Genomic DNA, 16854 nt, shown 5'->3' on the forward strand with positions numbered 1-16854 from the left:
CCCATGGGTGGCAGCTCGGTTTCCCTCCCAGGGCAGGGGACGCTGCCCAGTCACGCAGGCGAACCCCAGACCCGGGGGGTGAGTCGATTTTTCCAGCCCGTGGTCCGGGGGCGGGCGCTGAAGGATGCTGCGGCCGGGGAGCGGGGCGCGGGCTGACGCAGCGAAGGCCCCCGCCGCGGCAGGCGGGCGGGCGGCGGGGCGCCGCGGGGCTGAGGGGCGGTGCCGCCGAGTCGAGTCGAGTCGAGTCGAGTCGAGCCGAGTCGAGCTGCGCTTCGCCGAGCCGTGCTGCGGTCGGCCGGGCGCCGCTGCAGGCTGGCCCCTTGCGGCTGCCTGCGGGGCGGCGGCGGGCGGGCGGCCGGGATGATCCGGTTCCGGAGCTCCAGCATCAGGTCGCTGAGCCCGGAGATGAAATGCACCGTGCGGCTGCTGGACGACTCCGACATCTCCTGCCACATCCAGGTGCCGACGGGGACAGAGAGGGGCGGCTCCGAGGGCGGCGGCGTCCGCATCGGGAGCGCGGCGCCGGGACGCGGCTGCGTTCCGGGCCCGGGAGGCGGCTCGCGGGAAGCGGCGGGGCTGCCTCCCCGCCCGGCTCCGCGCACCTGCGGCGCGGTGGGAGTCTGCAGCCCGCTCCCGGAATCTCGGGACGCTGCCGGCGGCGCGGGTGGCAGCGGAGCGAGGGAGGGGACCGGAGCGTGGGGCGCGTGGCGGCGGCGAGGAGATCGCTAGGCGGTGCCGCTCGGGGCCAGTGGCGGGAGCAAGGCCCGCGGCGCGGGAGTGCTGCTCGGCAGGCAGCGGGCGAAGCGGAGTTCTGGCGTGCGAACCCGCCGGTGTAACGCGGAGGGTAACTTACAGCGGGATCCTCTGTAATAATAGCGCGCGCCTAAGAAAGCAAGTTTGCGGCTATTACCGTTACGCGGTCCCTGAGTCCCCTTCTGTTCCTTCGAGGAATGAGGGTGGGGAGGAAGAGAGCGGGAGTCCTGCTTCGGTGTGCGGGTGCAGGCTGTGCCGAGGGCTGCCAGTCAGAGCCGAACTCGGGTGGACTCTGTGGGCTCACAAGACCCCTCAGCTGCGAGTCTTAGGGCGCTGCTCACACAGCAGATCTCCGAGGGGAGGTAGCGGCCAGATGGGAGACAACAGCGGTCGTTTAGGAAGTTTTTGGACGTTCACAATTGATCTTCACTCTTTTTTCTTGTGGCAGTAGGAAACACCTACAGCTGTAAATCAAGTCAGCAGTCCTATACAAGGACCGGCCACATCTGAAGGCAGGGTGCTATCAGGTGCAAGGTACCTCTGTGCTTGAACCAAATGCTGTTTTTGTTGGTTGTGGTGGAGCCATTTCAGCCTCGGGAGCCTGGAAGTAGCAGGAAATAACCCAAACATCTTGTTTCCCTGTTGCTGTGGTGCTCTGTTATTGAGTAGCATGGCTGAGAGATCATAGCTTTAATGTGTAGGGAGCACAATAGCCTGCAGAGTCTTTTCTCAGAGCTTAATGAAGCTTTGCATTAATTCTCTGCTTTCTTCGGAAATGAGTCTCTTTAAGCAACGGAGAACTTAGAAATGTGGATTTGAGGAGGCAAAGACCATCACAGCTCTGCAGCATTAAAGTGCAAAGATTTCCTTGTGCTGCAGGTATGCCCTTTGGTACCCGTGAGGCAGGCAACAGCTAGCCCTGCATGGTGTGGTATGGTGCAGCTTGGGGCAGCCAAGTCATACTGGGGTGCATCACCATTCCTCATTCCTTGTACTTGCAGGGGAATGGCACTCTGTTCCACAAAGTCAAATGTTTTAAATGTTCTACTTCAAAGAGTGATCCTAAAAACTAACTTAAGTTGTCAGCTCTTCTAGAACTGTCTTTCCTGAACTTGTGTTCTGAAAAGACACGAAAGGTGGGAAGGGCTCAGATTTTCCCGATGACTGGTAGGTGCTGAAATTCTGCTGCAGATCCTGATGTTAAGAAGTGTTAGCTCATGGCCACTTCAGAAACATCCAGCCAAAGAGGAGGAGGTATCCTGCTCTGAGTTACATTGCACTCTTTCCTCTGCTTTGAACGGCATATCTATGTGTAGGTAACTACTCCCTACCTATATACAGAAGAGGTATAACTTCACTATACAGTTTATCTATCTTCTTAGCCATATGCAACTCTTTAAACAACTTAGTATCTCTAACTTCTCGGTCAGATCTGTATTTGAACTTTATAAGGTAGACAGAACTTCCTAGGAACTTTCAGAGCACTGAAATTGTATTAATGAATGGAAAAAACTATACCAAGTCTGTTGACATATGCACATGGATGCATTTTCAGCAAGACTGAGTGACCCACATGATGTGCTGCTGGGTTAACTGCAGCGATGCCAGGGCTGTGCCAGCTGGAACATGTTGGGCAGCTCTGTTTTGGTCATGTCTTAGTTTCAGCAAGGATTTAATTTTCTTTAGAGTTCCAGGTGTGATGCTATGTTTTGGTTCTAGGAGAAAAACAATGTTGATGACACACTGCTGTTTATAGTTGCTACTAAGCAGTGTTGCACAGAGCAAGGGCCATTCACAGTGAAGAGCCCAAATAGCTGGGAGGGAGCAGAATTAGGACAGATGACTTAAACTGGCCGAAGGGATATTCCTTATCATGTGACATCATGTGGAAGGAGTTTTGAAGGGTATGGAAGTTCATCGTTTCTTCCACTGATCAAGAGTCTTAACTGAACAACTGTCAGGGGGGTGGTAATTGCTTGTGCAGAACTTGTTATACATGTACATATATCTATGCAGTAATAACTGTTATTCTTTTCCTTTAATGTATCTCAGTTTTATCTTAACCCATGAGTTCTACTTTCTTTTTCTGATTCTCTCGTTCATCTCATGGGGAAGGAAGCAGTGTGTGGATGACTGTGTGGTGCTCAGCCATCTGTAGAGTTAAACTGCAACAGTCAAATTGGTGCCCAAACTGGGGCTCAAAGTGTTGAGTTAACAGCAGATTTGACTGGAGCATGCTAACACAGGATGTTGTGGTAGTTTGGTAATTGCTGGTCACGATGTTGATTTTCTTCCCTGTCATGGAGCTCTTTGAGAGTCTTCTTGTGGAACTATACTGTATAGCACATTGCTTGCTGCTGTTGTGTTGTCATTTCTGGGGGTTGATTAAGGCTTTTATTTTGTTATGCTGTGTAGCCCTGGCTTATTTCATGATAAAATTGGCAGATGAGAAACTAATGTTTTGTGCATATTCATTTTGCAGTCATCTTTGGGTTTTGGAAGCCATATTGTTGGCAATATTAGTAATTAACTCTTTGCCTTGTTTCCTTGGGGAACCCAGCTATGGAAGAGATAGGGGAGAATGCTTTCCAGAAGTTCTTCAGCCTCCCTTTCACTTTTCCTTCTTTCCCTAGAGCTCAAGCAATGCTACAGTGGCTCTTAAGAATTTTGATTATCTTTAGGATTTTCAAACCAGCATTCTCCTATTGCTGTGTGTCATGAATATGTTTTAGGTTATCTTTAAGATTAAACAATTATTTAAGTATATCACCCAGAGATCTGCCTTGAAGTGGAGTTGTTCTGAGTGGCAGGGATTGTGGGATGGTATGGGCAGGTTCCTAGGTCAGTGGGGATTCCCAGTGGTTTGGAACTTCACCTTTGAACAACTGCAGAATCCTGAAAACCTGGTAGAATATTTGGAAAAAACCTGTGGTTGCTCTGGCAGTCCTAAAGAGGAATAAATCACTTCAGCATTCTGGGGTCCGGCCCATGCCAATTGAGCTGGTCCTGCCCAGTCTAACGTCCCAAATACCTCTGAAGGTGATAAAGACCCGGTGGTGCACATAAGCCACATGTTGGTCAAGACAGATTAGGTTATAACTTCCTCAGGCATAGGCAGACCTATTTGTGGGATTGCTTTTGCCCAAGGACATGGGTGCACTTGGTGGGTAATGTGGAAGGATGAGAATGTCCATTGTGTAACTCAAGGTGATTTGCTGCTAGGTGAGAACAGACAATAATTTAGATTGTGTATGTTAAATTTCTACATAATTCTGTATGCCATAATTATTGTGGTTGTTGTATGTCTTCTTAGCAGTATTACAGTAGGAACTACCCAGGTTAAAGAAGAGCAAACTCCGATGGAACCAAAACTAGCTTTTGCATGCAGTAACCCCTTCCAACAGCGATTCACCCTGCACTGAAGTACTGCTATGAAAGTTGGAACTTAAAATTTAGAACTAAATGAATACTATGGACAGTTTAAATGGGTGGCTCATAGACTACTGAAATAATGTGTGTGTGTACGTACGTAAAAAAAAAAAAAATAGATAGGCAGTGGTTGTTATAATGTGTAGAAATGGTGGGACCTTAGTGTGATGTAAACGATATGGAATAAGGGGTGGGTATTATCTTGGTTTCAGCAGGGATTTAATTTTCTTCGGAGTTCCAGGTATGACGCTATGTTTTGGTTCTAGGAGAAAAACAATGTTGGTGGCACACTGCTGTTTATAGTTGCTACTAAGCAGTGTTGCACAGAGCAAGGGCCATTCACAGTGAAGAGCCCAAATAGCTGGGAGGGAGCAGAACTAGGACAGATGACTTAAACTGGCTGAGGGGATATTTCTTACTATGTGACATCATGTGGAAGGAGTTTTGAAGGGTATGGAAGTTCATCTTTTTTCTACTGCTCGAGGGTCTAGCTGGGCATTTGCTGGGGTGGTGAGCAATTGCTTGTGCAGCATTTGTTATACATGTTCATATATCTATGTAGTCATAACTGTTATTCTTTTCCTTCTCTCTATCAGTTTTATCTCAACCCATGAGTTCTACTTTCTTTTTCTGATTCTCTCATTCATCCCATGGGGAAAGGAATTAATGTGTGAATGACTGTGGTACTCAGCCACCACAGGTTAAACCACAACAATCATTAAGAAGATAAGAAAGCCTAATTCTGTGTTGCTGAGAAATGCCAGCAGTCTCTAAAGGACTTGGTAGTGTGTTATCGAGGCAAATGGAGCAGAGATGCATGGCTCGTCCAAATGGTTCTTTACGTAGCTGAAGATAGGCTACATTTCAGCCTATCTATCAGTTTTGCCAAACTCTGCTTTCTCAGTTATGCCTTTCCAGCAGTTGCCTTTCAGGGGTGGTGCCTGGAATCACTTAAGTGCTCAGGTGTCTGCAAATTACAGTTTTTGTGGATACATCGTAGGTATTAGGCCCCACAAAATGTGTAGTCAGAAGTATTAGCCCTTCGGCTGAACTGTTGGGAGGCGTCACTGGGAAATTAAGGTGGAAGAGGATGTGTATAAGTGCTGCAAATTTTTGTGTGTATGTTTTTTATTTTATTTTATTTTATTTTATTTTATTTTATTTTATTTTATTTTATTTTATTTTATTTTATTTTATTTTATTTTATTTTATTTTATTTTATTTTATTTTATTTTATTTTATTTTGCTGTGTGAATGTCATAGCATTTAGATAGGACCGTTTAGCCATTTTCTTTAAGTGTTCAAGTTTTCATAGCATTGCTTCAGCTGCATAGTAGGCTAGCAGTGCCTGCTCATGAACATTGCATCTTATTGCAAGCAGTGCAGCGGCAGCACACTGGGCAGTGTGAAGAGGGCTGGCAATGATTCTTGCATTTGCAGGCTTCAGCCAACCGGTTACCGAGCTGTGTGATGCCATGTAGGTCATGAAGTTGCTCAAGGCTAGGGCTGCGGCTCAGGGGTCGGGATGCAGTGCATCGTCCTCTTCATCTGTGAGTCTTTATGACTGCAAATTAGCTGGAGTGGTGACAGGCACAGCACAGAGCTGGAGCCCGAGGGACGCTTAACTAATTCTTGTGATGACATTTATTTTCCCATGACTTTTGTTTATTTGCGGAGCCCCTCTGGGACCTGTGTTGGGCAGTCTTACAGCAGCGCAGGGTGAAGCTGTAGTGGCGCAGCTCAAATGGAGAAGTTATGAAAAACAGCCTCGGGGGGCAGTGGCCACTGTCTGTTTCCATTTGCAAGGTGACCTGCTTGTGGAGGCTGCCTGGTGGAGCACAGAGCTGAGACCTGAATGAGGGCAGTGGGAGAAGTAGGTCTGCCCAACTGCTGGAAGCGCATCAGGAGCATGGGGAGACCTCCTTTATGGAGTTGCTAATGAGATTCTTATTTTCTGAGTCACTGAGATAACGAACACTTTATTCATTTTTGTAGGCTTTTTCCAAACAGTTCACACATCTAGTTAAACTTTTAGCAACAGTAACATAAATGTTGTTAGTTGTAAGGAAATTTACTTACTTAGTTATTTTTTTGCGTGGCTTGTTTTGGAAGGTTACTTGTGCTTATATCAGCAGTAGGTAAGGTCAAAATCCCGTTATGGTACCATGTTCATTATTATGTATGTGAGTACACCTTGGCTTCACTAGCATGCTTAAAATAGTGAGTGGGCTTAAGTATTCCATGTTTAGCTGAAGTGATTCCTGAGTGTGCTACTACTGTCTCATTCATTTTTTTTCCGTATGAGTAAGCATGTATGAGGAACTGCTATAGCTCTAGATATATTTATCTGTGTGAGGGACTCTTTCTCTGAAAGAGAGTGTCTGAAAGGGAATTCTTTCTCTGAAAGAGTGGTCAGGCAGTGGAACGGGCTGCCCAGGGAGGTGGTGGAGTCACTGACCCTGGAGGTGTTAAAGAAACATTTAGATGTTGTACTGAGGGATGTGGGTTAGTAGGAAATACTGGTGGTGGGTGGATGGTTGGACTGGATGATCCTGTAGGTCTTTTCCAACCTTGGTGATTCTGTGTTAAAAAAAAAACACAACAAACAATATGCAAGCCCGTTCTCTAGAAAAGTGCCATACTAAGGATGTTATTTGATTCTAAAATAAAAGTTTTACTTTACTCCTTGGTCTGTTTATTTCTAGATTTGCTAAACTGGAAATGCAGTCAAATGAACTTATGTTCCCTATTGTTGGTTATTACTGACTGTGGTAGTGAACTTTACTTTCTATGTGTTTGTTTGTAGAAATATTCTGTGTCAGCATCTTCCTGCACCTCAGTTAGCCCAGATCTGAAACTGAAGGGCAATGGGGCCTTTTTATGACAGTGGCTTTGCTTTGTATGAAACTTCCCAAAAAAAAGATCTGCATTGATATTCCCAAAATTATCACCAGGCTAAATGACTTTCCCTTTCTATATCTGTCTAAATGATTACTTGCTGTTGTAGTATGTTCTGCTTTTGTGCAGGTAGATAATTTGAAGAAACTGGTGTAGAAATTGTGAAGAAAACAAGTGCAGCAAAGCTTTGGTTTATTTATGGTCTGTTATTAGACCTTATGCCTTCTTTAGCTTAGCTGAAACTGAAGGTGAGAAGAGCTGAGAAGGATAAATTACTTCTGCCCCTGATGATCCAGCTGTGAAAGATGGCTTTGTGCTTTCCTACTCCTCATATAGGAGCAGTTCCTCTGCAGTTTGCAGCATCCATAGTTTGGCTAGGAGTTTAGTTTACTAGCTTGAACTTCCCCCTCCTCCCCCCCTTCCCCCCCCAAATGTGACATACACTGCCCTCTCTATTTTGTTATTGCATTGATATTTGGAAACTTTTCTTCTTGTTGAATATTTTCTTCTTGGTTTGTACCTTGCAGACATGCTAAGTTTAAAATAAATTTGTTACCTGGATTTTTAGTTGCTTTTAAAATTCTCAAAAAGATGGTAAAAAACAGTAGGTCATATGTAGGCCATGTGGTATAAGAGTACTGTCCATGGGGGAAAGAATCTCGCTGTGAATCTGTGCTGAATATGATTTAAAATACTAAATGGAAAAGGGAAGGATGTATATAAAGTAAAGAAAGCAGAGAGGACGGAGGTGAGAACGAGCCACAGAACCATGGCTGAGGAAAGGAAAAGGTTAATGGATTATGTAGACAGCAGGCAGGAGATTTAGTGAATTTATATTTATCCTGCAAGTGATGTCAGAGCTGTAACCATCCAGCGCCTTTAGCTGCAGGGATGATGCTGTAACGGTTCACAACAGCAAGATGATAAAAGGAAGGAGATACAAGTTATGAGGGATTCTGTGCTGTGCTTTGTTGACATATTTTAAAAGCTGCGTACCAGGGCTTATGTTTTACACTCAAGCCTCTAATTGTACAGATACAACGGGTACACTTGGCAGGAGTTGCAGATGAAAAGCCTGTCTAATTAGTCTGGGACTAGAGGTTAAACCTACCTCTGCGGTCATTTCCTTGTTTTCTTAAGTCTGCAGTAATGTATTCTCTTTTTAATAGCGCTTATGGATGTACTCTTAGCTTCCTCCAGGGCTGAAAGTGAAACAAGAAATGGAAAGTGTTACTAGAAAGTTAGTAGAGTGTTGAGAATTGTTAGCCACAAATGAAGACATTATCTTGTCTGAGTGGATTTTAATAACTTTTGTGAAGATCTGTGGATGCTTAACAGAGCATATCTCAGGTAGCAAGGAGGCACAGACCTATGTGTTGTAACAACGTCCTGCTACCAATTCTCTTTTACTTTTTTATTGTTCTTAAATAAGAATCCTTGAACTTCTGGGTTGTGCAGGACTTTTTCCAATTTGTAATAATATGCAGATTAATTGCTTTTGTGTTACATAAACTTTACTAATGATGTTGAATTAGCTTTTCTATTTCCTTTTTTTTTTTTTTTTTTTTTTTTTTTTTTTTTTCCTTGCTCCATATTGTCTGATTGGTGAATAAAATATGAAAACTCTGTGTTGACAGGAACAGTGCTTTCAACTTTCATTGTCCTTGTGAACTGTGTTTTGACTACTAGTAAAGAAAGGTGGGGGAACTTATGTAAGGACTGCACTGATTCTGGGTTGAAGAAAAATATATGTTTTAGTAAATGCAAATAGTGTAGGCTAATATTTCAGAGCACTGGGGAGGCCTGGTGCTGCAGAGTGGTGGGAAAAATATGAAAATTGCAGGTGTCATCACATGCAGTGTAGTAGTTAACAGTGACAAGCTAGAGGGGTAGCTACTGATTTAAAATGGTGGTGTAATCTGTATATTTTATCCACCTTTTATGTTTCCTTACAGATCTGAAACGGGTTTTTTTATGTTCTTTGTTGTCATGGTGTTTTGATGCTGGCTGAAAAATTGAAGCGGAGTTGTAGGAATAACAAGATGAAATGGTAAAACTCATGACACAATGTAGCGCAGTGCAGTGCAGCTCTGCGAACTTCAGTTTGTTGCTTTGATTCTCCACATGGAAAGCAGCACCCGTGAAATGCAAGGTGCAGGGTGCTTTCTGCTTGCACTAACTCATTACCCTGTTTTGTTTTGAATGGGCTTTTGGCACCTCAGACTCTCACACACCTTGAAATGTTCTCATAATCTTCAGTATGTTTGTACAGATCTGGCACGTGAGGCAACTGAGAAGCAATCATCTGGAAGAGTCAGCTGGCCCACAGTTATAGCCAGAACTAATTATTGGTGAGAAAGGACTGTGTTTTCACTTCACTGCCGTATTCGCCTAGATTGAATTCTCTGTATAGTTCAGGACTGATTCAACAAATACTTCAGTGTCCCTGAAATTATCTTCAACAGAAAAAGATATCTGTGCCTCTTCTGTGAGAAGGGCAGTTAGGGAGATCTGGATGTTGCCCATAAGGATGTTGCTGGTCCTCTGGAACTGACAGTATATAAGAAACATAAAACCGAAACACATAGGTTAGAGACTGGAAGGAATGGTATCTTATTTCGTTCTTCTTCCTTAAAAAAGCAGTTGGGTTGTAAGGTCTGGAGGGTGATTTTTTCTCTGATAAATTCCTGTCTTCTGTAGTACAGGTCTCCGTCCTTCTTGATATTTTGGCTCATCAAACCAAACATACTGAAAGTGTCGTTCTTCTTGTCTAGCATTTTTGTTAGGATTTTTTGGTACCCCCAGGCCTTTCCATCTCTATGGCCTCTGGAGTGGGTAATATCAACCTGCTGAAAGATCATCCAGATCATCTCTCTCTCCTTTTCCTGTTAAGTTGTTACCAGATACAACAACTGTAAGATACTGCTGTATCTTTCTTTTGGGAATGATTCCTAGGCCTTCATCACCCAGAGTGGCCTGGGAATTGGTTGCGGAGAATGCTGGTTGGCACAGAGAATGATCTAAGAGCACGGTAATGGAGTTCCATGTACCACAGTGCTTAATGGGTTCTAAGTGGAGGTGCAATCACAAATGAAAACACAAATGAAGAAGATGCTACTGATGATGGAAAATATTTTCTGTGCTTCTGATATTAAAACCTGTAAAGTGTTAACTAGATTCATAAAACTGTTATTCTACATGGAAAATCTGGAGTATTGCATGCAGCACTGTCAACAATTGGTGATTGTGAAGTGAAGAGCACTACTGGTTTCAATGAGTGTTTACAGAATTTCTGTGTTCAGGATGTTTTAGCCTTAGTTTTGTGTCTGTAATCTCTCCTGGGATGACAGATTCCTGAAGATAATGATAATAATGGTTGCTATTTATTATTATTATTTTAAAATGCCCTTAGCATTAAAGGGCCTAATAGAGAAGTACTTTCTGTGATCAGGAGATCTGTACACAACGTTGTTACATTATTATTTGCTTTTCATTTTTACTGATGCAGAAAACTCCAAACCATACAGTGGAGTAAAAAATGAGACATGGCTATTTCTTTGGTAGTAATTGTGAAAATGCCACTTCAGAAACATGCTACAGGACCTACATTTATTCTTTTAGGATTTTCAGAGTAAAGTGAAACTCACGCTTCACTTCCACTCTGTTTAAAATTGTGTAGTTAAGATAAATACTTCATTCAGAAAGTGATGGTTGCTCTTGTGTACAGGTGGGACAGCTATCTAGGGCTGGAGTTCAAAACTGAAGATGTGCAGTGTCAGCCTGAGCTCGGGTGACCCCAGCAACTTTCCTTGAGATATTCCACATGCCAGTAAGTGGGGTGCACTAAAACACACTGACTCTGCTTCCTCTTGTTTGTGTGAAGCTTGAGCTCCATCCTGGAAAAAGAAGAGAAAAAACAGAGGCTTTTACAGACGGTGCTGTGAATGATTCAGTGTGCAGACTCAGCCATTCACATAAAATTACTCCAGCAGCTTGCTGTGCTTCAGTCAGTTGCTAGGTGCAGAACCAGAGAAGCTTTTCTGTTTTGACTGGAGAATCCACTCATGTTGCCAGGATTTCCGGATTGGTTTTCTCACGCAGTCTGACAGTTTGTATTTCACAGGCATCAGAACTGGAAAGACTTGAGCAGGAATCATCAGTCTCCAAACAATAAAGTTCTGTAGGCAAATGTGCCTTAAAGCAGAAAGAGTAGCACATCAAAGTGAAAAGTGAACAGTAACCTCTGCAGTTTCAATGCAGTGTGGATTACGTGCACCAGTTAGTAATTTTCCTCCTGTAGCTTATTGTGAATCAGAGCCTGTTTTATATCTTGCCCAGAAGAGTTTATGGTATAATTTCAAGGAAAATGCAATTAGGGGATGCATAATTAACCCTGTGGTTATGAGTCTGTACCAAATAATTTGTATACTTCTCCCAAGTTCTAACTTCAGCAAGAAGGGGGGAATGCTACTGTCAAAGAAGAAATTCTAAGAGTTGGATGGTCGTTTGTGTCAGGTATAAGGCAAGACTAACATGTATAGGGATTTCAGCATTGCAGAGAAGATGGCAGCACTCTTCTGGTGTTTATACATGCAATCTGTGTTAGTTTCTTTCTTAGCTGTGCTTTCCAGTGAAACAATGCATACTTGGTAAATCTGTAATTCAAACTGACAAGGTAATTTTTACTACTCTATTTCTCATTCTTACTGATGACTACATTTTTGTTGTAAGGTGTCAGAAATGAGCTATGTTGTAGTTTGGATCATGTATAACCTGCCATCTCCTTGCCATATAGAGGCTAATGCTGTGTGTGAGTGTAGCAAGAACCACCTGGAGCTGGGTTGGATTTGGGCAGAAGTTGTAATTTCATACTGGAGATTCATTGGTTTTGGTATCTGCTCCTACCTTTCAGCAACTCCTCACTTGCTCCTTCCAGTGAAGGACATCAGTACCATGCATAAATCCAGATGCCTTTAATACACTTCTGAGACTCATCAGCTAACATCTCTCTTTCATTATCCTTTTCTTCATTCCTTCAGTTTCTAAACCTTTTCACAGTGTTTGTAATTCTTGGTACTTCTAACTTATAATTTTGTATGCTTCTTCCTTTTGGAAGTGGGGCAGAATATGTTAGATGGAGAGATGTTAACAAATGCTACTTCCTGGCTTCCTGGTTTGCTGATTCCTGTAGTTATCTCACTGAGAACGTTCAAATAATTTTTATAGATTTATGCGAATTGCTTCTTGGTCTCATTGAGGTTTTTTGTTTTGTTTTTTTTCCTCCCCAGGATGCTTTTTTTGCTTAATCATTTTGATGGTGATCTGGCGTTAGTCATTAGACAGTGATTATCAGACATACTACTTTCTGATATTCAGTGCTTTTAAGAATCTTTTTGTAATCTTTCACAGCTTACTGGTTCAGTGAACTGTCTTGACTCATTTCTTATAAGGTTGCTGCATATGGCCATATACCATCTGTGCTTGGTAATGTGTATGGGTGTATAACTTACCTGCAATGATTTGTGCAACTGCAAGATTTTTGCGTTATCTTTTTTTTTTTTTTTTGGTATCTTTGTTTTGCAAGCTGTGATTTATAACAATACTGTTTTCTAGCAATGAGGCCTCACGTATCTTGGAAACTACAGTTTCTTCACCTTCTTACTCATTACCTGTTTTATTCTTAATAGCTTAATTTCTTTTACTAAATGTAAAATTTTCATGATGAGCTAGGCTGGCTGCTCTCAACTCATATTGTCTCTTTTCACTCTTCCCCAAAGCCTTACTAGATTTTATCTATTTTTCGAACTGGAGTCAGCATTTCATAATATTTATAGTCTTACAGTCTTTGTAGTATGGATTTTTGCCCATTTCCACTGTTATGTGAAATTCTGAGTGATGCTAAACTGCTTCAGGAATCCTAGAAATGTTTCTGTGTCTTCAAGCTTGAAGTGGCTTTCATACAGAATCAGGATGCACAGATAGTTTTTGAAAGCTAAACCTCCCTTCCTCACTAGGTGAATTTCCTGTTAAAACTCTTAGCATGCTGACGTCTCCCTGTATGAATACTTACACATTTTAATTTAATTAAATTAATTAATTTATATTTTTGGTGTACTAAAATTTATTTAGACATCCTGTCTCGTTTACAGAAAATTATGTTTGTTTTCTGTCATGGTCTGATAAAATAGTCCAGTGGATATCTTGTGTCTTGAAAAATTACATATAAACAGTGTGGTTTTGTGTTTGTAGCTGTAACATTTATCATTTTAAATGCTTGTTCACTCTGGAGTATTTATGATATTGTTACTTTGTGATAGGAGATATCATTGTAATCAAAAAACTGCAAGGGAGTTGTATTTCTTTTTCAGTTCTATCAAGGTTAGCTAATATTCTGAGTGTGAAAGAAATTTTGTTCTATTCAGTGAGATTCTGTTAGGTTGGTATTGATAGTTCTCAGTAGCAATATCTTTTATTGATTTTGAGGATGCAGATTTTGGTGTTAGTGTTTTTGCCTTCTTTCTCTTCTCACCATTCAAAGGTGGAGTGGAACTTTCAGTCAGTGTGATGGCACTAATTACCAGTAGTCATTCTGGTGCCTTTCCCCTGCATAGAGAGGTTGTGCTTCACTGGTACTCCAGGAAAGATGAAAACTAGTTGGTGCTTTCTGTGATGTCCTTGCCTTTCTGGCCCACACTCCCCTCTGTATTTTGTCTTTGGACCCTCCTCAGATTTAGTTGATTAGTGGAGGCATATGACTGGTGCAAAGTGTGGTGTTGTACAACTTCCTTCTTTTTTATCTTTAGCTATATAAGTAATTGGTACCACTCTTTTCTCTCAGTGAAGCAAATTTCCTCTTTCCTTTCAGCCTTGGCTGCACAGCCTGTTTAAAACAGAGCTTCATTTTTTTTTTTCCTGTTCACTGCATCAAAGTGTAGTTTTCCCCCTTTTCCATTTTTTTTTTTTTTTTTAAATTTTCTTTTTGCCGTGAACATGCAGAGCTGCTTTGTGCCCTGCACAAACAGAACCAGGATGATTTAAGTTGGAAGGATCTTTGCTGATAGTGGAAAGAACATCTCTCTCCCACTCCCCAACTACTGTTTGAGGGATGTGTTAAAAACAGTTACCAGTGAAGACTGAGGAAGGCTTTGGCCCTCTTGACACTATCCCTATACAACCTAGCAGCAACCCTGTTCTCCTCCCAGGTAGCCTGTCCCTCCTTCCACTGCCTGAGCATTTTCTTTTTTCCTCTTTAGTTTGACCAGCAGGCCCTGGTCCAGCAATGTTGGTCTTTTGCCTTCCTTTCCTGTCTTCCTGCACCTGGAGATGGAGATCTCTTGTACCCTAAAGAAAGCTTCCTTAAAGATCTGACAGCTCTTCTCTGCTCCCTTGTCTGTGAGAAAAGTTTCCCAGGTTTTGTTGACTAATGTTTGGCAGTTCTCTGGGAGGTACAGAAGAAACTGTGTTTCCCAACCTCTCATTGCTTCCCCTGTCTCCAGAGAATTCGTGTCTTATGCAGAAGGCAAAATGTTTGCTTGAGGAAGATGCTGAGTGTTTTTTTCTTCAGGCTGAATGGTGAGGAAAAGTTATGAATTGAAGAAGAAGTGGCTTTAATGAATTGTTTTCTAATTGTGTCCATACAGAATTTGTATTACTTGGCAATTAAAATTGGATCCACTTCTTTTGTATACTGCTATTTTCAATTTGAACCATGTATTCTTTCCTGTGAATTCCTGTACTAGAAAAACTAAACGTATGCTCAAAAAATAAAAGGAAAGTACTCTGTCCTCCCAATGGTGTGCTGGGATTCCTACAGCATTATTTCTTTACGGAAATATCATGAGTTTCTTGCCGATAGTCTTCTGTCTTCCGAACAAGGCTGTTGTGTATTTCTGTTCAAAGTAAACATCATTCTGACATACTTCATGACTGCAAGATATTTTATGCACTCTGGAATAAACAGCACACAGGGCTGCGTCAGATGCTTAGTCAATGCTGTGCCTTCTTTTACGCGTCTTTCAGCATAATCAGAGATCAAAACCAAACTCCAGCACTTGAGGGCATGTGGGGAGGATTTTTGACACTCTGGGGGAAAGCAAGTCTGTAAAGCCATCATGTCTGCTCCTTTATCTATGCAGATTTGCTTTAACTGGTGCCAAGTCTGCTCTAATATTGATGACATTCTTTACCTAATTAATGTCCTAAACATAATGTATCGTATGCTGGTGGTGTAATTTAGTTCTTTGTGTAGGGAGAGCACAAATGGTGAAGACTAGGCTTAGAAATGTGTGTTCTGACTACATGTTTAACATGCAACATGCTTTCTGCTAAGTGAATGAAAAGTAGTTTGATTTCTGATTTTTGTCCACTGGGCCATTCCATGGCATAGCTGGCATAAGAAATTTCATTGAGCAGACTCTGGAAGAGTTCCCTGACAGTGAGGCAATTAATAGAATGTTGTGAGCTATATTGGTAGAGAAATATGTGGGTCACTCTGAAAGTAATACCTCCTATTTATTTCCATGGAAACTACAACAGATACAAAGAACAAAATGATGCCATTTGATAGAGCAAATTCTCAGCTACACAGTATTTTTAAACATAACCACTACTGTTAGCTATGCATTTTCACCAGTGGTGAACAAGAATCTGCATGCCATGCTCATAAAAATCTGCATGGCTGTCTGATACATGGCTCATCTTTCATGTTGTTGTTGCCACTGCTGAAATGCATCACTCCCTGTACTCACATCCTCTGTTTGGTCTTCATAAACATTCAGCAAGCATGAATGTCAGTGAGTGCAATTTTTTCCACATGAAGGATCTCAGTGATGCATCTTTGCTTTCATATGCGCTTCCATGTCAGACACCATTTTGTCAGACTGCCCCTCTGCTGCCATTTGTCACCCAGCAACAAAATGTAATGGAATACTGGAGGGAAGTTTCATCCTCTACTGCCATAACATCATCTGCCTCTGACACTGTGGGCCAAAATAATAAAATAGAGGGCATTATTTCCAGAGCATCTCTTGTATGGTGAGTGACTTTATCAGTAACAGAGAGTGAGAAATTATGGAGGTAAAGATTGCTGCTCCCTTTCCATTCACTTTAGTCTGTGGTTTGGAGATTTTGTAGAGTGGTTGGCAGGTAGAATACAGCAGTTTTAAACAAGGCGGTGTGAATGTCTAGTCAGTCAGGATAGAATGGCAGTGTTCTTGGGATTTTTGGCTCAAATTTCCTGTCCCTGGAGACACTGAAGGTCAGGCTGGACCAAGCTTTGAGCAATCTGATCCTGCTGTAGGTGTCCATGTTCACTGTGGGAGAGGTGGACTAGATGACCTTTACAGGTCCCCTTCAACAGGAACAGTTCACAGTTCTTCACATTTGACTGAACTTTAAAATGATTATTTAATGTGATAAAGGATTGTGTGGTGAAGAATGCCAACAGACTGTCTTTTCAATTCTCAACTAAAAATCTTAGAGAAAACAGTTTACCTTCTTCATCCAGTATTCATGAATTACTCAGAGATGCTGTTCACAAGATTTAATATGGCACACCTGAATTATGAATGCGGTTTTGTTACTTGTAACAGATTTCCCCCGAATTGTATTGGACGATGAGAAATGTATGCATACTGCTGTCCTTATTGACGAGACCAGAAAAGTATGAATGAGAAATGCAGATATATATACCTTTCGTTATAGAGAAGTAGAGAAGTTAGAATAAATGTGTACTGCTGTACAGCTAATGCGTTTTGCTTGGGAAGACAGTTGTAT

General features: G+C 42.2%; 1 protein-coding gene across 7 annotated transcripts in view; it reads left to right on the top strand.

The window, feature by feature from the left end:
- FRMD3 (FERM domain containing 3) overlaps positions 1-16854 on the top strand; it is a 140801-nt gene that overhangs the window by 11990 nt on the left and 111957 nt on the right. For 5 of the 7 annotated variants that reach the window (XM_015849238.3, XM_015849239.3, XM_085530333.1 and 2 more), the window contains exon 1: positions 222-459. The exons of the other annotated variants lie outside the window; for them this stretch is intronic. In XM_015849238.3, the coding sequence (XP_015704724.1) occupies positions 361-459 (99 nt within the window). In that variant the 5' untranslated portion in view covers positions 222-360. Of the gene's footprint in view, positions 1-221; positions 460-16854 lie in introns of those variants that run through there. 7 annotated transcript variants of the gene reach the window in all.

The sequence above is a fragment of the Coturnix japonica genome, chromosome Z (genome assembly GCF_054131305.1).
Source record: "Coturnix japonica strain WE chromosome Z, WE-NBRP24, whole genome shotgun sequence".
NCBI classification, from domain to species: Eukaryota; Metazoa; Chordata; class Aves; order Galliformes; family Phasianidae; genus Coturnix; species Coturnix japonica.